The following is a 24,949-nucleotide window of genomic DNA, read 5'->3' as shown; positions in this document are numbered from 1 at the left end:
AGCCATGCATAAATATAGGCCTGGATTATGCTTGAAATCCTCCGTACTGCTCCAGGATGTCACTTGCCAAGCCTCAACATATTGACAGTCACTGCCGCAGGATTTTGCAGGATTCAGGCAGTGGTCACCCCTCCACAGACCACATTCATGAAATAATTGAGGAATTTGCAGGATTGAGGCTATATATTTTCCATGAGGCCAATTGGAGGATTTTGCAGGATTGAGGCTACATCCTAGCAAAAAGGATGGCCTGATAAACGGGGGAATTATTGTAAAGCGCTTTGTTTGAGATTGTTGATGCGTTGAAAAGTGCTATTATAAGCATAACAGTTTTTTAAAACTTGCCATCAAATATCTTCGGAATTAAAAGTGTGTTAGACAATTATGATTACTGAACATTTCCTGCTCATTACCTTTTAATGGTGGTTGAGGGGGTTTAAAAGTAACTTCATGTATTCATAAAATGGATTTTTTTGCGTCGGGGTGAAGTAAATCAATATTAGGTTTTGTCCTTCAACGACGTTTAAACACTGTATACTCAGTGTGTTACCTCCCGAGTGAAAGTTGGAAAAAATCACTCGGGTGGGACTGGAACCCACATTGAACCTCCTGCTTTCTAGTGCAGACGTAACCTTATTATGATGCATTTGATTTTCCCTTTCTCATGCTACCCTTGTTTATAATTTCATTATGTTAAATCTCGGGCCAAGCCCATTGTCGGCCCGTTGTTAGCATGAGTCCTGTTGGGTTTTTTTATTGATAAGTTGACCTTTTTACTTTCGCATTCAGTAAGTTGATCTGTATTTCATGTTGGCTTTTTTGCTTACATTGTGAAGCAGGTGCTTCATAGCGATCTCTCTCCGTTTATTCGCCATGCATCTGTGGAGAGAACCAATTGTGGTAAATTGCCCTCCTCAAGGACACAAACAGCCACTGTGGCATGTCATTGCGACTGCTACATGCAAACAAATCGGGTTGTCCCGTCCCTGACACTACACCCATTTCACCTACCCACTTTGACAAGTCTGTCTATGACCGTGAGCACACGCACAAAAAACCCCTTTATTATAATTACTCAAACCTCAGTACACGTAGTAGGTGTGTCACGGGTCACTGATTTGGTTCTAAAACCCAAACAGGAAAGGAGCGCAAACCATGCATGGAAATACCGAACTAAAAACACAATACCTTCAGTACTTGTCTGAATTAACGTGGGAAGATATTTATTTGCGAAGTGTAGGCCTAAATAGTATTAATAGAAACGCCTGTATTACTCACGACCCCTCCCATATTAGCTGAAAATAAGACAATCTCATTGGGGGACCTCCTATATCGGCAACTAAAGGTTTGGATCCTGTTAAGTAGCGGAATCTTGTGGAGATCGTCAGCACGTAAAATCATGGACAACACGAGTGAGTGACATTTTTATGACTACGTATTATTACTTTGATAAATGTTCACTTCCAAGTATAAATTCTGCAAGTTGACGTGTTACTTTTTGTTAAAAGCATATCATTTGCATTTATCCCAAAAGTAACCTACCTAATGGAAAGCTTACTTGGATTACAGATCGTACTGGTACAAAACACCCCGTGAAATTATTCTGTCTGGCTTGCTGTCATTTAGAAAAAATCAAGAAATGTATGTGATTTCCAATGATCAGTCAATTGACAGATTTTTGTGCTATGTGGAAATCGTGTTTCGTGAGCAAAAGGTTGCCGTGGTTTTAAACTTCATCAGGTTAGGTTTTGAACAATTGTTTTGATTTTTGAGCGGTAGGCCTACGTGTTATTATTGGAAACAAACACAAGTCATAACTTCTGTGTATGGCTTTATTAATGGCATGCGTGTAAAAAAAAGTCATGACAGTTCCATTTTACTTCCTTGATGTGTGTGCTTTCTTTACATAACAATGGCCTTGACATATTGAACACATTTTTGAGCTATTTCAAAATATTATAAACATGCACGTAGATCGTGTAGTTCAATAGAGGGTTGGCTGTGGATGAAGCATGTGGAAAATGGCCAGTGGTATTTTCAACTGTTCGGTTTGTTTTTGGAGTCGGGGGAGGGGCCAGTTTGGCAACAAAAAAAATCGATTCTTTTTTTCTCCTTGGTACCCCGCTGAGTAAACTTAAAGAACGGGGATCTGAATTTTGCTCTCAGTGCCGGTGTTAATTGAGATACCACATTTCACTAAAAAATATTTTTTTATTTTTAGGCCCACGTTCGAAAACATTCAGGTAGGCCTGAACATTAAGTTTTGTCAAATACCAAAACGGACATCATGATCACTGTTACTCATATAACTGTCGGTAACGTTTCTTATCGTAGGTGGACCGAGTGGAATTGCGAACGGATCGCAAAAATTCGTCACAGTTGAAAAGGACAAAGTTATGAAAGGTACGTACGCTGGTTTCAAAGAAAGCTATATTGGTCTTCCATTTTTGATGGATCTTTCAATATTTCTTGAAGAACATTTTATCTCTATGCTTGCGCACATCATGCATAATAAGTTAACGTGGCAACGAACTCTCACAACATGTTAAGTTGTATGACAGATCGTGACGTTGCATGGAAGCTATTAAAAGTAATGTGAAACCCCCTTTTTTTCTGACGCCTCCCAAAAATGATTTTACGGAGGCCAAGTGTCCAGAGAAAATACTGTCTACATTTCAGCATTGATTTTGATGAAACCGTCCCCTGCAAAAATTCCTGGATCCGCCCCAGCTAGCCTATTATTCGTATTGTTTTACCACCATTAGAGAATCTGCTTTTAAATGTATGTTTAAAAAGTTTCTCGCTATTCCGACGGTGTAAAAATAGATAGAAGAAGGGAAGTCGCTAAAAATGAACCGATGAAGTTCGAAGTTGATTAACAAGACTTAATTTTGCAAACTTTACTTTAACAAAGTTATGCCCTATGTTCGCGCTCAACCTGGGCATATAGGATTTTTTGCATTTATCCAAAAGCTTACCTTTCGAATTATTATCAAAAAGCTTACTTGTATTAAAGATCGTACTGGTACTAAGAAATCAAGAAATGAAGGCCCAAGTGATTTCCAAAAATCAGTCAATTGACTGACTGACTTTTGGAAATACACAGTGCTCCAGACGAAATTTTGTGATGGAAATGTTGTGCATGTTTTTTTGTGTTTTTTTTACTGTTTTCTCGAAAACTGTAATCCACTGAGATGAAACTTCCAGCTTAGGTTATAGGTTTTGAACATAATTCTTCTTTGGATTTGGAAAAGTGTTATTATTGGAAACGAAGAAAATGCACGAAAAGCAAATGTTCCGATATATACGTGTAATGTTTTGCTCTTCGACTGACTTTTTTGTCCTTATACAAAATGTAGATGTAGCAGTTGTCAGCCTGAACCGCGGTCCATCGAATCTCCTGAACAGAAAGCTGCTACGGGAGTTAATCGGGATCATGGATGACATCGAGGCGAATAAAAGCTACAGAGGCGTCATTCTAACATCAGTAAGTGAACGGGTTATCTTTGGTGACAACTATTGCATTTTCAGACAAATGTATAATTTTACCCGAGGTAATTTTCCTATCGGCAATTTTTGAGGAGACTGCTGCGAGCGAAAAGAACCACAGGACAAAACTGGTCTACATTTTACCGGCGGTTAAAGACATATAGGATCATTTGCTTTTCATGAATTTTGCTTGTTTTTAATAATAACACCACTCAAAATACAAAGAAGAATGTTCAAAACCTATTGTTGCAGTTTCAACTCGTTGGATAATACACGTTTCATGAAAATTGGGGGGAAAAACATGCACGACCTTTTTGATCAAGAAACACGATTTCGTCCATAGCTCTGTATTTCCAAAAAAATCAGTCAATTGACTGATCGTTTGGAATCACCTATATATAGGTGATAATTGCTGGTTCGAAAAAACTACACATCGGTGACAGGAAAATCCAAGCATTAAAACCATGTTTTGTATGACATCTGCACTAGAAAGCAGGAGGTCGTAGGTTCGAGTCCCACCCGGGAGGTAACATGTGTATACAGTGTTTATACGTCAGTGAAGGGCAAAACTTAATTTTATTTATTTATTTTTGTGCTCCCTCGCTTTATACAATCCTTGCAGTCAGTTGCCCATGTATTCTGTAGCGGCCTGGATGTGATGGAGATGTACAGAAAAAGCTTCGACCAGTTCCGGGATTTCTGGAAGTCTCTTCAGGACCTGTGGGTTCGGATATACCTCTCAAGACTCGTCATTATTGCTGCAATCAATGTAAGTATATGGTTGCAGACCAGTAAATAAAGTGCCATAGACCCCAATGATAAATGCCCCCACTTCAAAAATTCTGGAAAAATACTCACAACTCTCCAAGCTATTCCAGACACACGTCAAATTAAAGCTAATTTCATCATCTCTCATTTTCTTTTCAATTTTCGGGGGTTAACTGATGACTTTTAGGAGGCATTTCCATCCGAAGATGATCTTAAAATGGTCCTGAAGCCCATCGCCATTTTGCAAAACAACGCCTACACTCCATTGCAAAATAGAGCGCTTTTAGGGCTCCAATTTCATCCAAATTGCACAGAACTACAAGCTCACAGTCCTGTGCACGGCTTCCACCCATATTTTTTTTTTACTAACCCTCAAGTTCACGGCCCATAATATGATTAATTAAGGGAATAAATGTGTGCTCCGGAGGTTTTTATCACTCTGTTTAATACCACTTAGAGTCTGGGTGCTGATAATTACCCGAGCCGGAGGCGAGGGTAATTATCAGCACCCAGACTCTAAGTGGTCTTAAACAGAGTGATAAATACCGACGGAGCACATATTTATTCCCATTCATAAATACCTTTTCGGTAAAAAAAAATCATATAATTTGTTCAAAACATCCCGATTTTGTTCAACAAATTCACTTTATGCTTTTTGAAACATCCCTCCTGCAAAATAATGGAGTGTTCAGCTGGCGATTTAGATGTAGACAACCCTTTTATGGAGATTGACGTGCGCGTATCATGTTCTACGCGATGTCGCGCAGAACGCACCTGGCGCGTTGCGTTTTGAATTTAGAACTATAAAATTCTAACTCCCTGGTAGTGTTGCGCATGCCTACGTGAGGATTGTGAACGTTCAACCAATGAAACGATAAGAGGCACTGGATTTTTAGGAGTCCACATTTTATTGTGACACTGGAAAAGTGTTTAAGACCAGCTAGCCATGTCTTTATCATCCGTTTAAGACTGGCCACGTGATGGGCTCTCGACCAATAGGAATGCGTAAACTGTCTTAGGTATTTATGAATAAGGGAATAATGTCTGTTTCATGCATGCAGTGAACCATAGCCTTCCACTCTTCGATCTCTGACTGTAACAAAGTGGTAGTTAATCCTCAAGACTCGTAAAACTGTGTCCTTAATTGATAGAGTGTGCGTATATTTTTGGATTCTTCAGAATATTTTGTTCATTTTGTTTGGCTCTTGATGACGTTTTGACTGTACGTCATGCCCGCAATTTCAAAAGTTTATGATTTAGGCCTATAAAATGTTTAGTCCAGTCTGTAGCAGTTTTGGGCAGCTTTTTCCGTCATTAATGGTACCGTTGGCAAAGGTTATCATGAGCTTTAAATTGAAATTGATCATGATATTTCGAGAAATTAAAGGCACATATAGGATTATTTGTTTTTCATGCATTTTGTTCGTTTCCAATAATAGCACCACTCAAAATCAAAAGAAGAATGGAAGAAATTAACCTGTTGAAGTTTCAGCTCTGTGGATATTACACTTTTCGAGAAAATAGTGCAAAACCATGCACAACCTTTTGATCAAGAAACACGATGTCGTCCAAAAGCATTCTTTACTTTCCCAAAAGTCAGTCAATTGCCTGATCGTTGGAAATCATCATGGTTTCTTCTAAATGACAGCAAGCCAGACAATAATTTCACGAGGTGTTGAGTACCAGTACGATCTTTAATCCAAGTAAGCTTTTTGATAATAACTCGGTAGGTTACTGTTAGGATAAATGCAAATGATCCCATATATTCCTTTAAGTAATCACTGATACATTCGTATTTTAATCAAGGGTACCGCGGTGGCAGGAGGATGTCTGCTAGCCATCAGCTGTGACTATCGCATCATGGCCAAGGGACCTTACTCCATCGGTCTCCCCGAAAATGTCATTGTAAGTATTTCTTCAGTTCAGAACTATTCTCTTTTGATGTTCGAACTTTTTGATTAACATAGGCCTATTTGAACCTTTCCGATGCCCGATACTTCAACGGATGAACAATGCTAGGTTTCCTTGTGGAAGACAGTTGAAATCACTTATAAATAATCGGCCTATAATCTGTCACGCTGTTACTTCGTTTGAAATGTAAGTTTTGCATTTTTTGCACAAAACTTCTCGACATTGCAGCATTTTCGCATGAAGAAAGTAAAAACCGATTTTTACTATTTACATGGAAAGTTTAGTATCTACCGAGCTTTAGTTTCAGAAGAGTTCTGAATGCTGAGCATAAAGTAAGATATCATCGCATTTTAAAAATATTCTTGCGAAAAACGTGAAATTGCAAAAGGTCCTATGGCCCGTAAAATGTTTATAAACTATGCTTCGGAGTGTTACAATCTGTGATATCGATTTTGGAATGTGTCCCAATTCCGAATCTACTAAACCGGTTGGTGTGTTTTGGAATAATATCTTTTGCAGGGTCTGGTTAACTCAATCTGGGTTTACGAGACATTAGCGAGGTTGGTTGGGCCCAGACAGGCAGAACTGAGTCTTCAACTTGGTAAGAGACAACTTGCCTCCCCCCCCCAAAAAAAACCCCCCAAAACCCCACCAAAAACACCGAAATAGGTTATGATCAATCTAAGTTTAAACCTTGGTCTGACTGCTCCCAAAAACCACCGCGATGAAATTTTTGCCACAGTATTCCCCAGCTTATTCTCATTTTGAAGAATTCTTTAAATCTAGGTAATCTTAAAAACATCTCTGGTTGTGCACAGGCCTTGAGTACCAAGTGAAAGAGGCATCAGAGATCAGGCTGGTGGATGAAGTGGTTCACCCGAAGAAACTGATGGAAGCCTGCCGAGAGGAGATGACCAAATGGCTTCGAATACCGGGTAAAAAAAATGGTCAAAATGTCGTGGAACCGTGTGTGACTGACTGTGAAAAACTCAGTTGAAGCCAGTTCATCTGGAAATTGGTGACAGGTTTTTATCTGGTTTCATGGTTTTGGTCTGGTTTAACTAGTTTTGATCTGATGGCTTAACTGGTTTTGATCTGATGGTTTAACAGGTTCGAAACTAAAACCAGTTATAACAGTTCAAAACCAGTTAGACAAGTTCCAGTCGGCAATTTCTAGTTCAACTAGCACCATCGAGTTAAGTTTAACTGATTTCAACTGGAATTTTCAACTAATTGGCTTACTTTGATTTCAATTGAAAATCAAACTTAAACGGTCAAAACGAAAGCCAAAACCTACATCTCAACCCAAAGTTGAACCATATACTCAACCTTTAACTCGAACCAAATCCAACCAAAACCCAAACTCCTCCATAATCTGATGCAAAACTTTAACCCAAGCCGAGTTTAATAAATTTGGATGACTTGGTTAAATATTTGGATGACCCCCACTCCGTAATAAACAGATCCATTAAGCCCCGCCCTGCCCAGTGATGTTTTGACCAATCACAGCCGTGAATAATGTCCGACATGCGTGCACGCGCGCGTGACGCGCGCATGGCTGAAACACGCAGTGTGGCATTAGAGAGGAACGCGTATGTTAACTTTCCACGTGCGCAGTGGGCGAGGCTAGATTGGTCTCGTCTGGAAACACCTATTTGCCTCTGTCCTCAATAAGGATTCTTACCGCTTATAATTCCCTCGTTCAGATTTTTCCCGAGTTCGAACCAAGCAGTCACTCCGCGAGCCCGTGGTCATGATGCTGCAAGCCAACCCCGAGGGCGACACGCAGAGCATGTACAGCCACGTCAGCCAAGACGTGGTGCAGGAGACACTGACGAACGTTCTCAAGAAATTCAAGCTGCTGGAAGCGTCAGCTAAAAAGTAACCTAAAATGGTAGATGCAGGTTTCGGAAAATATGCGTAGGTATAGACAAGGGATTGGATACCTTTTGTAAAGATAGTGACCCGAGGATAAAGCGCATGAGCCGTGCGCACGAAATGCTGCAGTGGTATGAGAGTCCCAACATTTAAGGTATTGAAAACTTTTACATATGCAATACAAGAAGATAGACTGGCATCTGAAACAACCAGTCCAACACCCTTCACAGTACGTACTGCATCAATCAACTGTGCCAAAAGAAACATCTGCCATGTCTGGTACTCTATTTCAACACATTTCTCCATAATTAGCCACCAGACTAATGACAAACAGTTGGACCATGGTTGGACATGTACCAGTCTAGTCTTTTAGCCTCATTTTGAAATCACTTGACTTCCCTGTCATGTGCAAAATATTGATGAAAATTCTCCTTTAAAAATTGAACTGAGTCTTCAAACTTGGTTGGTGAAATACTGAGGACCTTGTCTTTGCCTCATGAACACTTTTGAAGAATGTTGTAGCCAATGAGTGAGTATAAAGTTGGCCTGATTTCGTTTTGCATGTTTTTCAGCACTTGAGGTCTAAGTCTGGATCTACATATACACAATATGGTACCTTTTTAGGTGTAAGTTGAACAGAAAAGCGACTGAGTTCCGTATTTTGCCAAATCTTTTAAATTATAACCAGCATACGGGCCCAGCTCCGATGTAATTAACAAGGAGTAACAACATGTAAAAGGAGTAAACACTTTCACGCGAAAGCTTCAGAAATATTATATTTTTAAGGTAGGTGTACGTACAAAGGTATAGATATAAAAGAGAAAAAAAATATGAAAATGTAAGTTAAAATCCAATACATTGTATATAAGAGACGCGGCTGAAAAGCTCTTGAGCCCAAAAATGCGACGCCGGTGGCACATATGGAACACCATACTTGAGATGTATATAGCGATTGGTGATAAATACCACGTGTCTATAACATAACTGCACTTATTTTGCCTCCATTTACAAACTTTTCATAAACATCTTTTCCCGATTGTTTGCAAAAAAAAATGTGTGAAGTAGGCCTATTTAATTTATTTTGTTTGGATTTTTTTTGAAATTTTGGTAGCTTTCCAACGAAAGTCGGCTGACCACGGCGTTGAAAATTGATACAAAAATTTTACTTTTCTTGAAAATGACAGCATACTATGTGCCGTGATTTCACAGGATGCTGGAGACTATTATTCACTTACAGTCAAGTATGAGATACCTCATGATAATTTGGTAGTTTTGTCTTTTTTTATATATCTGCACATGTGGACACTATTATGGAGTTAATCTCAGCAGATTTTATTCATTGATTTCATTCATTATACATCATAATTTTGGCATATGTTTTACGTACTTCACATCCCACTACATCTCTACAATATAAGTATAGATATTGAAAAAAATCTTCACAGCTAATACTTGATAACACGATGTACATCCACACTTAGTGGACAATAGAGCAACAACACCACAATCAAAATATTGTTGATGTCGACAATTTAGTCCACAAGTAACTGAAGAAATGTGTGTTAGGCTCATCATCAAGTTACTCCATTAATTAGAATCAATCTCAAAGCCACAAATTTACATATACTTTTGTTGAAATTTATTTCTATATAACGTTGAATAATCCTACCTTATTTTGAATATCCAACGTAACAATAAAAGCTAATTTCTTACATATTTATTTAACGTTTTCGACTTCATTAATAATTAATGTAATTTCCAGCCTAATTACTGTGTTTTTACAGGGTTTTTTTTATTTTACAAAGATTATGTTCAGTATAAACCATTCAGCCAAACCACCTTAAGCAATGTTTTGTTTTTGAAACTGTATAAATTCTAAGCTCTCTTTTAATTGCTAATTACTGAACTGTGCAAATAAACCCATTCTCTTAAACACACACTGAGTGCATGGTAATGTCCATTTATTGTCATGGACACCGAAGCTAATTTCATAGTGGCAGAATAATAAGTATATCGTAAAGCATATCATTTGGGAGACGCTTTGGCGTCAACGTTATGTATACCTTTGGCAGACGTGAAATTAGGGAGATATTTCAATGTCTCCCTAAAACCTCAGCTGCTATTCAGCGGCAAAATGTCACCGTCGCAAGTGGGCAAATCGATTGCTCGTCGTCCAATTAGTAAAAATATAAAAATTCGTCTGTGTAGGATAAGGTAAAATTGGAGTTAGGGGTCAGGAAAGTCGACAAAAATGTTGTGCACAAGTCTATAGGAATGTCTACCTAATGGTGTATATTTCGGTTATATTACTACATGTAATTATAAGTGCCGTAATGTGCACAAGCGTTGGCTTGTTCAGGTTTTTCGAATTATCTTTTGATCCTAGAAACTGGGCCAACTATAACAAAGATTTTCAAAAATAAACATAAAACAAGTTCAGCAATAAGAGCAGTACTTAAGAAAGTATTGTCTTGTCAAACACTTACAAAAAAGCGAAAGAATACCTATTACGTGTTCAGTAGCTCGTATACAAATAATGAGTGTTTGTGAGTGCAATGGTAAGAATAATTGTATTAGTTGACAGATGGAATGTTGAGGCGAATGGAACATTCCATCTGTCATAGAATATAATTATTCTTACAATTGCCGAAGGTCCAAGGCTCAATTTTTTTCCCACAGAAACAACAAATCTGCTGATACCACACCAAATGCTGAAGTCTTTCTTTTCGTTCGATTGAAACATCAGTTCGATTGAAACATTAATCCCCCACACGCAGAGTAAATTATGATTTCAGCCCCGACTGAAGCCGAGGTTTGAGAAATGTCCAAAGAAGTGTGTGTCAGCCTGCGCGGTTCCCCGACGTCTCTAGCCGAACGTAGCTCCGCAGTTGGTGCATTTCCTCTCCTTCATCATGAGGCAGCAGATGACGCCCAAGGGGAAAAAGCAGATGGCTAGGATGATTCCACAGGCGGTGTAGCTGTCCGTCATCATCCCCACGTGGCAGGTGGGGCAGCCCCCGGTGACCACCACCTGCGTGGCCGGTGCCGGCTGCTGGATCGCCACCACGGTCGGAGGCTGTTGCTGCTGGGGTGGGTAGCCCTGCTGCTGGGGCGGGTAGCCTTGCTGCTGCTGAGGTGGGTACCCGGCTGTAAAATGGGCCAAGCAAAACAACAAACAATGATAAGTAACATTGTATTTAGAAGGCCTACCAACTTACCCTGAGAAGATCAGATTGTTAGAAAGTAAGGAAGTTTGGTTGGCGCAGTGGTAATTTACTCGCCGCCTTCCACCTCGATGACTCGGGTTCGAATCCCTCGGGTCGCTAGGCCGTTTGGCTTTTCATTTCAGTCCTTTTTTAACTTCACTGTTTTTCCCTGGGAAATATTTCCAGAGTATATACCCCACCTCTAAAATCTTCATCGCATATTCTCTCTAAGTTTATTCAGGCTTCTGAGCTACTAGTGCCCGTGCATGCACCTTTGGATAATTTTTGGTTTCATTTGCATACAAAAATTAGAATATTGATATCGTACAAATTACCATCATCATCATTATTATTATCACATTCACCATCGTGACCATCACATTAATTCATATTCAATATTATGCAACACCTGAATAGATCCCCGTCATCTTATTGGTGAATCGTTGATCACGTGTTATTGAAGTATTCATCCCAACCCAAGGGCCGGTGTCATATGAAAATCGGACTTTCCCTTTTATTGGTTAAACCCTCTCACGTGACCGGTCCCTCTCCTAATTATCTATGCATGAGCATGCGCAATACCACAAATGAGTCCGTATTTCATAAAACCTAAATTCATGCTACACCGGCCGCACAGCCAAAGTAAAAATTCCATTCCACGGTAAATGGAGGTTCCATTTCACATTGCTTTGTAGAAATGGAACATTCCATCTGTCACCTCATAAATTTTTTTTCTTACCATTGCACTCACAAACATTGTTGTTGTTCTGCTAACCATCATCACCATCATTATAATCACGACCCACCTCATTTTGCAAACCTAACTCTATGTCACCCTCTCATAATCCAAGAGTTTCAATTGGAGGATCGTATAGGATTGAGGAAAATAGAGCCCTGCCACTTATGTATTCGATAGTATTTATACTCAAGTACCCTTGAAATAGAAACACTGTAAAGTGACATCAATGCAACGGCGCCCCCTGTTGTCGGGGGGAAATGGAACATTTTAATTTTTTAAAATAGCGCACTTTACAAAAGTTTTTACCAAAAAAAGAGAAATCACAAAACGGGAACAATGCCTCCCGTTTCCGAAAATGTCCGAAGTTTGCCGAATGCATTTCGTCGATACTCTCGGATAGCGCCCGGGTATTTCCACGTGTAAAATGGGTTTTATTTATCTGCCATGCTTAAAATGAGTTGATAATTAATATTGATTCCTTGCATTTAAAAAAAAAATGAAATTATCAGGTCAGGGAACCAGACTATCCCTCACAGTGGTATACTGTGAGGTTTAAGAGTGGTTACAATTGTAGAGTAATGTCTAGGAGCTATCGAGTTAGGAATTAGCAAACATAACAAACCTGCTCATGAAGGTCAATCTAATCTGAAGGTAAAGTTCCATTCCCAAAGCACAGATATTGATATCAGGGTCGTTAGCAAAAACAACCAGACGCCATGACGTCAGATTTATGACATCACTTCTCGAACATACAACAATAATTTACGGTGCAGTGAAAATAAATACCACCTATGTTGCACTGACATTTTTTTTTTGCAAACCTATCGCACTCGTCTGTAATTGCAACGAACTGAAAATAATTCATGTTCCTCCTGCGTCAGGGCCAGTATTTGCAGGGCGCGATTCAAGGACCGCGCGGTATACAGACAGAGATCGATAGACCATGTTTCCGGACGGCCTACATCTCATCCACTTATAACATCGCAGTATGTGTGCGTTGGCCGCGCATTGTAATGGCAAGTCAATACTGCATGTCTGGTTCGCCCGAAGCGGTTGTTTCTTGCTCCATGATTGTTTGTAGCGAGAGGGGAGCACTTATCTTTCAGGTATAGCAAGGGAAAGCCTAAGGGAACCACAGGTAGTTTAATTATGGATCTCTACTTGTTTTTGATTGTTTTTTTTAATGGACATCGAGACGCGCTCTCACCTTAAGCCGGATGATCTGGATTTTGTTCTTTCCTTATTTTTTTTTTTTCGGGGGGGGGGGTTGTTGCTGCCATTTCGCAAATTTTGATCGCTTCAGCTGGAATCGTATACCCATGCGCAACCGGCTAGTCAGCTTCACTCTGTGAACGTGCGTAAAGCTGTTGATGTTTTGGGAGACCATTTATAAACATACATTTTTAAAGAAGTTCTTCTCAGAAAGAATGTACGTGGTTGGGCTTTGGATCATCGCAACGCCTGGCCCTCGTATAATTTACAGTAATCCTTACGATGAAAACAATACAATAAATTTATTTATAAATGCAGAATCAAAATAAAGGGGGAGGGAATAACAGCATCCCTCCCTTCTCAACCCATGTGATCCTCACCCACCACCAAGCTCCTTGTTCCTTCCCCTACCCCCATCCCTTCCCTTCATTCCCTTTCATCGTTACCCACCAAAAAACTCTGCTTTGGTGCTTCCCCTGTTTAATCCCTCTTCTGTGTTTTCCTTCTTCCTTTGTGTGTCGATCCCCACATGTTTGTTTCTGTACCACTGTCATTGAGAAATTTAAGGTCATGCTTAAGATCGAAACAAAAGGCTAGCTAAGTATGTGTTGATTAATATTTGAGGTCAATCCAGTCAGTAAGCAGTTTGCAGCAGTTTTAAACACCTTTTCATAAATAGAATTTGACAGTTTTTGAGACCTCGAAAATACACGTACGCATGGATGCAAATTGAAAGATAATTCCCTGCGTCAGTCTATAGGCTGCATTACCTGCACTGACCCTTACTAGATGAGTTTATGGCTGCACTGCTCTCGCCTTAAATAATAGATGCCAGAGGGTCTATTTGTGTCTTAAGATGGTGAAACCGGGGAGAGTTTCTCCTGACTTCAATGGTGTGGAGACAATGTGATGAATCACCAACCGTTCTCGAGCTTGTATAATCGTTGAAACTTGTGCATCCATGCAGAAGGTTTCATACAGGGTGAGTAAAACAAAACTAAACCCAAATATTGAAACCTTTGTTTTAGAGAAGTTCTGCATGTAGAATTTTCAAAATCTAGCATATGAAAGCCCAATTCATAAGCTTTCTTTTAGTACAAGAATCATTCAAATCACTTATGTACTTTTCAAGTTACGGAATTTTAAACACAACCACCGTTTTAAGGTTCTGTCCACGGATCGCAAAAAAACTCCAAGTGTTCTGTCAGCAAAACGAAAACGTATCACTAGGGATGTGTGTGAATTGTTTTCATTTTGCTGAAAGAACGCACACCCTTTTTGTAATCCGTGGACAGAACCTTAAAACGGTGGTTGTGTTTAAAATTCCGTAACTTGAAAAGTACATGAGTGATTTGAATGATTCTTGTACTAAAAGAAAGCTTATGAATTGGGCTTTCATATTCTAGATTTTTAAAGTGCTGCATGCAGAACTTCAATAAAACAGTAGTCCCGAAATATGGGTTTCGTTTTTTTACTCACCCTGTATACAAGCCCAAAATTGCCTGCACAACGGACAGATTCACGATTTGCACGGCCAAAATTTCTCTCTAAATAGTGCAGAGGATTTTTTTGGGGGGGGGGGGCATTTGGCCCACGCACTTGAACGCTAAAATCTGTATCTCTCATTACAGATCTATGGTATTTGATTCCTCTGAGAAATCGGGGTGATATTAGACAAAATAAATCTCTTTGATTTACAGTTGATAAGAGGGATCAGTTTTTAAATCGGCCATTATGCCCCTGGACTGTTTTAAATGTCATTCCGCCATGCGATACCATAATGGCCTACAGGTTGTAGATATGCAAGAACAATTTATTTCACATAAATTGAAACATGGTAAATCAAGCTTTAAGTTGATTTATGTCTGTACACTTTCATTGGTTCTGATGTGTTTCCCTGGATTTCGTTTCAAGTGAAGGGATACAAAAAATTAAAGTGGGAAAAAACGCGCGTAGGTACGCGCTTGCACAGTCATGTAAGAAACACAGCAAATTAAGATAAGCATTGATTTAAATTAAACTAACGTTGACAATGAAAATTGATCGATTTTTGGAGCACGTCGCTACATTTTGTACCGGTTGATCGCGTTCACCTGCAGCAATATTGACGCGTTCTCAAAGGACTGATGAAAATATAGATCAGCTTAAATGCAGCCATTTTCCAAAAGATCGGCTTTTTTTTTCCAGGTTCGGCTCCATTATACTGAGCCAGAGTCCCAGGTCTAGGGGCATGAAAATCTCATTATTAGCTGAACCCGGAATGAAGCCGGGGCTTTGGAAAGCCCAATTACTGGTTGCATCAACTCATCCCGTGATGATGCGTCCCACACCCAGCATGTGTAAACGGCATGGGGCGCGTAGCAAATTGAGTTTGTTAGGACGAATTATAGCCCCCCAAAAAATGACCTTGGATGTCTGTGAATTTTAATTTTCATATTTGCATTCCAAAATATATTATTTTGGACAACGAGGACTGTTTAAGCTGCGCAGAGTCACTCATTGAAATCGTTTTAATCCGAAGGGCCAGTCTATAATGTTCACTGACGACAGAGTCACAGACAGACAGACAGACTGACTGAACGACTGACCGAGCTTAATAATTATAATTATCCTAATAATTAAAGTGGTGCCTTAGTGACACTTTCCCACAGACTATGTGCACCAAAATTCCTAACTTAACTGAGCCCTATAAACCCTAACTTAACCTCTACTACTCTCATCATCAGACTTTGTAAATTTGGGTTTTGCATCACGCGAGGAACGGATTTAGCCTATTTTCGATAAAAATTGAAACATTGGGGAGTCATTCAAAATGTCTCCCTAACCTGCACTGTCTCCCTAAGGCATACATTTTGATGACATCGCGTCTCTGTAAGGGTACATTTGGAGGAATTTAGCGTTTTCGTTTTGTCTTTCCATGTATATCTGTTTGTTGCATGACTTGTCCTTGTCAAACGAGACACATTTCAATTTCTGCAGTTTGTTTTCATTGAAAAAAATGTGTAACCCTTCTACACCCAAAGCCAAAATAACACTCTGTTTTTGTCATCCCGCTTGTTGCCTCTTCGGGCGTCATTCGCCCGAAGATAATGGTGATTTTGGTTTACGCCGATATCGCATCAACTAAACAAGACAGACGTCTCCTTGTCCCATCTTAATCATTCAACCAAACGACGGTAACGTCCCGGCTAGGCTCGCGGGTAAAACCCAATAGGCTCGGCTTATCTACCCAAACATCAAGATTGTTGAACAACATTGACTTGAAAAAAAGTCATCGTCACCGCGTCACCACGAAGTGACACTAACATCGAAAAATCGATATTTTACGATTTCGATTTTTTCCCCTGATTTGTGATGAATTACACATAATCTATCATCTTAAGAAGTTTCTAAACACATAGTTAATTAGTTTTGTCAAAACATTAATTAACATTAATGAACGTTTGCAACTTAATGGATCAAAATCGGAAAATGCGTTTTCACGAAGTGTACTATACCATTCTTTCGCGTGTAAAGTGCCTGCACACTACGCGTCAAAAACGAGTTTTGCGTTTTCACGAAGTGACACAAATGTCACGTGATACGCGCGACTCGCTTCTGGCGTTATCACGAAGTAGAGCTAACCCATTAGCTAATGCACATGGTTAGCGTCACTTCGTGAAAACTCGAACACAGCGTAATCTGAATTTTGAGTTTTCACGAAGTGACCTTATGGTTAATTAGTTTGATAACTCATTAATATAATTTGTTTTAAAAAAACCACACACATTAACGTTGCATTCAAGATCTCAGCTTTCAGACAATGTAAAAAAAAAAAGAATTTTGAGGCTTAAACGATGTTCAGATCACCGTTTCAAAACAACGCCAACTTAAATCGCTTGTATCTCGAAACACACAGTTTCCACTTCGCGGGGGTTAAGGTCACTCCGTGGTGTCGGTGACGAATTATAGTCCTGCCCATGTAAGCATAATAAGTAACGAGGAAAGGTTATATCATGGTTACGCCGCCGCGCCGCCGAGGTCACGCGTTGCCAGGGGTGACATATCCAAACACATGGCCTTATTGGCACGGTGCCCGCTTGTTCATCAATCGTTCATCCGTCGGAAAAGAAAATAACGGCATCCGTCACGTCGTGAGTCATGAACCTGAGCTACGATACGAAGCACCGTCCAATTTTCCAGTCTTATTTATTCCTAATATCTTGAGAAATTTCAACTAGAAAATGTTTCATGTGACCTCATACCAAGGGGCAACCGATGGGCAACCCAAAGCTTATTTTGCATGTTCTTTTGCCCACGTTATACAATTACAGTCGCCATTTTTTACACCGATCACATTGCAAGAGATATAGGCTACACATGCAGTGAAGAAGACAAAAAGGTTGCTGAAAATTGGCATCGCGTGACCACAACACAATTTGTAAACAAAATGTAACATGGTCTATTATGACTATCACCCTTACATTACTCCTGAGTAATGAGCATAATGAGTATTACAGAAAGTGTATGAAATGAGCACTCTTATGTTTAGCTGATGCCCAATTTGCCCATTGTTCTTGGTGTAGACTGTAGAACAAAATGTTCCACCAATAATGTTTGAATTAAAAATCACAAACTGATATTTTGGCACCTTTTTTTTCTTCATGTAATTATTTCTTTATAATTATAGCCTACCGCACGTTCGTTTGATGAAAATTAAGGAAACTCGTTGCTATGATATTAGAGCATCACTGGCGAGTATCTGACAACTACTTGGAAGCATGCAGCTACCCTAATTGATGAATTAAGTTAAAGCTATAACTTGTCATAAAACAAAGCTACAGAAATGTTCTCTTTATTGGCCTTAAATTGACTCTATCGAAGCAGTTCTTTAATTAATAGCGTCGTGGTGTGGTATACTCACGACTGTTTCAAATGTGCTGTAAATTAACATGCAAGGGATTTTCAGTCAATGGATGACGACTTATTACAAACATAAATGGTGGTTTCATTATTTTTTTTACCCTTTGCATATTATGCATCATATTTCTTGACAGGTTTATACGCTTCTTGAAGCCGGTGTGCATTCAGTGATACCTTCGCGTAATGTCGCAAAATTCCGAGTTAACGACCTGTCATTCAAATTACTTTACTGATATGGAGCCGTTTTATTTTCAGGTAAGCAACTTCTTACTCTATAAACATCAGGTATAAGTCATTTAGTAAACGACATAACGACTTTCGCAGGAAATGGACGTCATTATGTTGTATCGGAACAAACACGTGGTTCTACTAGCTGGAAAGGCTGAATATCGTGATTCTTTTTTTCTGTTGACATAAAAATATTCACAACTTAACTGGCCAATTAAATAAATTATTGTAACTCCACAAACGCTGTAGCACTAGTTATTTGCAGTGTTATTAGTTTGATACAGGGAATGGCAAATATAGAAGACTAAAGGACCAAATTCATCTTTATGATTGGTAGTTGACAAGTTTGGGGCGAGTTACAATGAGGTTGGTTTTTTCAGTCTAGTTTTTAGAGGAAAATTTTTGCAGAGGGTAAAGCATGACTAATTTTTTAATTAAAAAAAATCACAGGAATTGGCGTGAAGCATGGCCTAGTTTATAAATGAAAGCAGGTCCCAATCCCACTAGGTTAGGAATGTGTGTAATCGGAGGATGAACCCTGCTATTTGTTAAGGTTGAGTATAAAATGCTAGCCTATAGCGAAGGACATATATTTACGTCAATAAAGCTTTCATTAAAATGAAAAAAGGACACTCTTGGGGGGAAAGTATTAACAATTGCCTTTATCGAAATATCCAAAGTGTCCGCAACTCCTGGCAACTACAAGCATAAACAACTTTTGTCATCATTGTCATGGCCGACCTTTGCAGAAGGACATATAATTACGTTAATAAAGCTTTCATTAAAACGAAAAAAAGGACACTCTTGGGGGGAAGGTATTAACAATTGCCTTTTATTGAAATATCCAAAGTGCCCACAACTCCTGGCAACTACAAGCATAAACAACTTTTGTCATCATTGTCATGGCCGAACGGTTGGGTCAAGCATCCTTCATTGACTAACTCCACTGGGGCCAAAATGTATATTTCGCACGTTGCTGATATCATGCAGGACTTGTCAGTGATACTATTATACACAGTATATCTGCACAGCGTGAAGATTTTAGAAAATACCTTTTCTGTTTTTAAAAGTGTTTGTGAATTATTCCCTTCCACTCACTTGTACAAACTTACAACCACAATCGACAGTACAAATTAGCAACACTATTAAAAGCACCCAGCAACGCATTGGCGTATTAAATATCTTCCATTTGAAGGACCATCAAAACACTACCAAGCGCTTCCCCTTTTATAGGATTTTAGCCTTTGCATGAGCCGTTAAAGATTTGCCGCCAACTTTCCAATATGTCCGTACGCGTGTTTATCGAGGACACACACGTGCAACACCATCGATAAATCGAGGACAGAACCCGAATCGAGAACTCCTCGGTTTGAAAACGTGTACAAAACCAATGAGAGCTGTTGCGAAAAAGTTAAGAGTGAAAAAGGGAGGAGGAACTAAAGAAAACCCTCGATTTACACCATAAACAAGCGTGGGTGTCCGTGTACATGCATGTGTGGCTTTACGATAGAGGATAGACACAAAGGGAGAGCAAAAGATCCTTTCAGTCCTCGAGCGTTAATTTAATTGGTCTTTTGTTGAAAACGGCCCTCGATGGTACGGTTATGTGCTTAGTCCATGGGTGAGCGTTATATTACAGGGACAAAGGGAAACACAAAGCATTGTCCTAGGGCGTATAGAAATTCACGACTGTGTGTCACCGTGTTTTCCATTTCGGTTGGGTTACTGCGGATTAATGCTGTCATATGAAAAGCCAGACTTCAATCTCAACCAAACTTGATGACAATAATCTTTGGCTATGGGGACTTCAGATGACTTGAGACATTTGAGGTCAAAGGTCATCTAGGGGTCAAATGAGGCCATTGTTGATTTTGGTTAGCTGAACTTCAAAGTGTGCTTTTTACTAACTGACTGGATAAATACCGCCAATGCATGCCAGGGGTATCAAGCAAGTTTAACTGCAGTACTTGGGTTTTTTTTTTTAATTAAAGTGCTGAAGAAACTGAACATGTTCGTCATATTTTGCTCTGACATGTGAACTCACGTTGCCCCGATGGTGGTGGATAACCCTGCTGTGGTGGTGGATAGCCCTGCTGTGGATAGCCACCCTGCTGCGGTGGATACCCACCCGCGCCGGCCTGTGGATAGCCGGCTGGTGCTGGCGCGGGCGGACCCACCTCCGTGCTGTACGGGGGAGCCTGCTGACTGTCCATCGGTGGCTTAACCGCGTCTCCTCCTGAATCCCCGCCTTCCATTTGGACACCCGGAATAAAACCCTCCAAATCTCGTATGCGAATCGGAAAACGATCTCCGGATATCGCGGACTCCGGTCAATATTAAAGTAACTGCCCGCGTAAGCTAGCTACGATATAGCGCGGCATGTCATATTTTACTGCGCCTCAATGAGGTGGAGTATAAAAATGGGAGAAATGTATAAACACGCCTACGCATTCAACCTCGTGCCCGAGACATTGCAGCTTTGATATAGCCACGTTCATCAACACAAACTGCCGGCTGGATTCAATGGGATTATTAATGTCGCCTGGGGATGAGGTGGTTGGCCTTCAAAACAAAATCTTCATAATTTATTTTGGACTAGACAGTATACTAATCAGAATTTGTTGCATGGCATTTCAATGCGTATGCTTACATAATGATCACTGAGGCGTGTCTAATAATATTACGCACGCTTTAAAGGAGTTTACTTAGACAGCAAAATTGTCTCTCGCCGAGCCAACATGATCTTTAATGTAACTGATACTTGGAAGATTTGTAAGCCATTCGCAGCACACAGCACACGTACACTCTCAAATCATGCATAATCAATCTGGGTGGTTAAGTTTAACCAACAATATTATATGAACATCCAATTTGACCAATGTTGAATACATGTTACCCATCGTTGGGTAAAATTGGTTCATGTTTTTAACCATTTTTTTTTAACCAACTATTGTGTGGTTTACCTGGTAACCAACGGTTGGTAAACATTAGTCATTTTACCCAATTAAATTTAACCAAATTCAACCAACGTCGGGTAAATTTACTCATAAGAATTAACCGTTGGTTGCCAGGTAAACCACACAACAGTTGGTTAAAAACATTGGTTAAAAAAGAACCAATTTTACCCAACAATGGGTTAAATGTACCCAACATTGGTCTGGAGAAATTGTTGGTTAAAATTGTAACATGCAACCTTTTTTAACCAACCAAATTTGTATACACGTTTTGAGAGTGCAGCGCAACCAAGCTGATGCATTATATGTAAATACATTACTCACAATGACAATGATTAATTATTTATAGTTATAAAGCTGATAGCCTTTCATCAGCTTTTGAGAAGAAGAATAAAACCAGCAACGAAACTAGACATTTGTATTTCTGGAACAGAACGGAGCTAGCCCGGAACATGTTTATTACGTCTCGAATGTTTCTGCAATGCTTTCGGTTTCTATAAATAGAGGGTTATATGGGGACAAAAAAGTAAGTGCCTCTCAGCAAAACAAAAACCATTCACATTGGGATTGTTTTCGTTTTTCTGAAAAAAACCATGCTCTGTGATCCGTGGATCGGACATAAGTTTAAAACGGTGTTTGTGTTTAAAATTCCATAACTTAAAAAGTACATGAGCGATTTGAATGTTTCTTGTACTAAACGAAAGCTTATTCATTGGGCTTTCATATCCTAGATTTTGAAAGTGCTGCATGCAGAACTTCATTAAATAATTGGTCCTGCCATTTGGGTTTCCTTTTTTGACTCACCCTGTATACGCCAGTAGCACTTCCATTATACATAATTGTTTTAGACTGACATAAATCTTCACTGATTTAGTTGATAAAACACCAACATAAAGGTGGCACGATACAGCAATATTTATCGTTTTACCAACACCGGTGCACCATACACCACATTGTAAAAACATGACCCGCATATCTGAGGACATATAAAACTGCATGCTTACGCACGTATACACGCAGAGTGAACAATAAAACAGCAAATGTCATGTTTACATTTTGAATATTGAATTTTTATCCAGAGGTAAATAAAACTCTCGAGAAGGATCCAGTTTTTTTTACCGGTGTGAAGGGTCAACAATTTGAAAATATTGGGTTTGTTGGTTTGAAGTGGTGTGCCTCATGTTTGACAAGCAATATAGACGCGTTATAAAAACCGTGACCACGTCAGTACACGGGGCGTTTCCTAGCACAGATGGCTAAGTAAGAACTTTTTATGGGGACGGTAGAACGGACTGTTAAACTTCCCCCACACCTTCCAAAAAAGAACTAGGCTACAGCAGTTGTCATTTTAAACACTGGTTCCTTTGGGGGACTGTAAACATTAGATGGGGCCCTTAGCGTTTCCTAGCACAGATGGCCACGTAAGAACTTTTTATGGGGACGCTAGAACGGACTGTTAAACTTCCCCCACACCTTCCAAAAAAAGGACTACAGCAGTTGTCATTTTAAACACTGGTTCCATTGGGGGACAGTAAACATTAGATGGGGCCCTTAGAATTTCCCGGCCCTCCTTGGCCCCCTGATGTGACCCTAGCTCCGAATCCAAAAGTAGCCTATACAAAGAGCGTGGTGTCTGTATCATGGTACGAACTAAAAGTAAAAAAGACCTTATATTTACACTGTAAAAAATTGTATGTGATAAAAACAGAAGGGATGCATGACGACCACTTTGTCTACATTTTAGAATATCAGAAACTTTGCTGCCCCCGCATGTTTTCCATGAGTAACAAAAAAAGCAACAGCATGTTATTTTACCTTCAAAGGTGTTAGACAAACAAAAAGTTGGGGGTGAATGCTAAAATACAGAACCTTTTTACAGTATGTTTGAGAGCGCTTGTAATGGAAAGGCTACTGATAAAAAAAATACTGAGAACATTATCGGGATAAATTACGGAACTACGCCAATAGACGGAATATTGCCATTAATTCCTGGAGAGAAAAAAATAATTCGTATTGTGTACATTCCTTGTTTTTAAGCAACGAAACTCAGATACTCACTGAATTTGCGGCACTCTTTCAAAAATCTCAATGAATACCAACCATGGGGAGATTTTAATACAAAAGGTGTTGAACTTCCAACGGGGAAAATCTTGTTAAAAAAACCAATATTTTTGAGGATTCGGCGCGGCAAAGATTTGAGTTAGCGAAAGGCACTTTAAATTCAATTTCAATGTTCCAGACATCTTCACATACAGCACGTTCAGTGTAAAGATGATTGCTCGCAAAAATCCATTCCAATCCACACCTTATAATTACAATCTCAGTCACATTTAAAACACTCGACTCTCCACTCACTCACCCCAAGAAACTTAAGTTGGACCCACCCCTTCTAACCCACCTCTGTACACACATGTTTGTTTTACATACCTAGTGCGGACATTCCTTTGTTTTCGTGTAGTTATGAAAAACCAGTGAAAAAACCCTCATTTTTCGCAAAAACCCATTTTTTCCCCTATGATCCCCTTTAGTGTTTCTCTTCATTTTGCCACATATAAACCTAACCCCAAAATGCCTCTAAACCTGTTTTTCCAGAGACGGGGAAACCTTGTGTGGACGTGGGCAAGTCCACACAACGTCGCTGCTACCTGGTTTATGTGGACCTATTTTGTTCGGAAGTCCACACAGTGAATGTAATGCTTGTCCACTGGCCCATAATTTCCGCACTGAGCTAGAGCTGCGCTCTAAGCATATAATATTTGCTGAACGCAGGAAAGTTTTACAAAGCAAAAACAATTTATGGATTATAGTAAAAAATAAATAAATAAGGTCCTTCAAACTGTATTACTGCATGAGACTGGTTCCCGCCTGACCTTTTTGAATGTAGGCCCTGCATCAATTTCGCTGGTCACAGAGGGCTTGTCACACTGACTGACTGACTGCAGACTGACTGCACTCTAAAAAGTCCGGGTCAAATTGGACCCGGAATCATGGGATATTTGACCTGACACTTTCCCGGGTCATAATGACCAGGAAAGGATCCAGAGAAATGTCATTTTGACTCGAAAATTGTCATTTTCACCCGGAAAAGTGTTATTTTGTCCCGAAAAAAATATGTAAAGTTGACCCGGAAAAAAAATAAAGTTGACCCGGAAAAGTGTCATTTTGACCCAGAAAAGTGTCAGGTCAATTATGACCCGGATTCTGGGTCCAATCTGACCGGGAATTTTGAAAGTGTGACTGACTGACTGACTGACCGACTGTCGAGCCGGGTAGTACTATTGTATAGGATTACCCCATAAGGCCAATTTAAAAAAAAGGCTATAAATACGGCCAATTGTGTACGTAGAAAAGTTGCAAAGTAAGACTTCCTGTGAATAGCCATTGTGAATCAAGGAAATAGAAATTTTGTTCAATCTGTGATTTGCTTTACCAGACTAGCTTGTCTTTTTTGCTAAGCACTCCGTGGATAGAGGCCTGTACTGAAAAATTACTTACCCATTTCTTTCTCGGACATCATGACTTTGGAACTTCAACTCTAGCCGAAAATGTCACTCTGCAGTATATATAAAAGACCAATTACCAAACGGTAAAAATTGATGGTCCCGAGTTCATACTACCACATCACTCATATTCTATAGCCGGTTTCCCATTCATGAAGTAGG

At 39.6% G+C, this 24,949-nt stretch overlaps 2 protein-coding genes across 2 annotated transcripts; one reads left to right on the top strand and one right to left on the bottom strand.

The window, feature by feature from the left end:
* Window positions 1-698: 698 nt before the first annotated feature.
* On the top strand, window positions 699-8,322 carry LOC119734990 (enoyl-CoA delta isomerase 1, mitochondrial-like). Its single transcript, XM_038208658.1, has 8 exons — window positions 699-1,412; window positions 2,335-2,403; window positions 3,360-3,487; window positions 4,112-4,258; window positions 6,064-6,162; window positions 6,688-6,769; window positions 6,987-7,103; window positions 7,875-8,322. Exons 1-8 carry the CDS (start codon window positions 1,400-1,402, stop codon window positions 8,051-8,053), a joined length of 834 nt encoding a protein of 277 aa, XP_038064586.1. The 5' UTR covers window positions 699-1,399; the 3' UTR covers window positions 8,054-8,322.
* Window positions 8,323-9,357: 1,035 nt separating this feature from the next.
* Window positions 9,358-20,771, bottom strand: LOC119734822 (annexin A7-like). The gene is made up of 2 exons (XM_038208396.1): window positions 20,378-20,771; window positions 9,358-11,193 (listed from the first exon to the last, which is right to left on the bottom strand). Exons 1-2 carry the CDS (start codon window positions 20,586-20,588, stop codon window positions 10,913-10,915), a joined length of 492 nt encoding a protein of 163 aa, XP_038064324.1. The 5' UTR covers window positions 20,589-20,771; the 3' UTR covers window positions 9,358-10,912.
* Window positions 20,772-24,949: the final 4,178 nt, after the last annotated feature.

The sequence above is a fragment of the Patiria miniata genome, unplaced genomic scaffold, assembly GCF_015706575.1.
Source record: "Patiria miniata isolate m_02_andy unplaced genomic scaffold, ASM1570657v1 HiC_scaffold_28, whole genome shotgun sequence".
Lineage (NCBI taxonomy): Eukaryota > Metazoa > Echinodermata > Asteroidea > Valvatida > Asterinidae > Patiria > Patiria miniata.
Note: the sequence above shows the minus strand (reverse complement) of the source record. Positions and strands in the feature narration are given on the sequence as shown.

Excerpts from the sequence above, each read along its gene's own strand:
- LOC119734990 (XM_038208658.1), top strand. Across the intron at positions 3,488-4,111 it reads GAGGCGTCATTCTAACATCA|TCAGTTGCCCATGTATTCTG; the intron begins GTAAGTGAACGG and ends CAATCCTTGCAG. Across the intron at positions 6,770-6,986 it reads AGAACTGAGTCTTCAACTTG|GCCTTGAGTACCAAGTGAAA; the intron begins GTAAGAGACAAC and ends GGTTGTGCACAG.
- LOC119734822 (XM_038208396.1), bottom strand. The coding sequence starts at position 20,588 with ATGGAAGGCGGGGATTCAGGAGGAGACGCGGTTAAGCCACCGATGGAC. Across the intron at positions 11,194-20,377 it reads TCCACCACCATCGGGGCAAC|CCGGGTACCCACCTCAGCAG; the intron begins GTGAGTTCACAT and ends CCCATTTTACAG.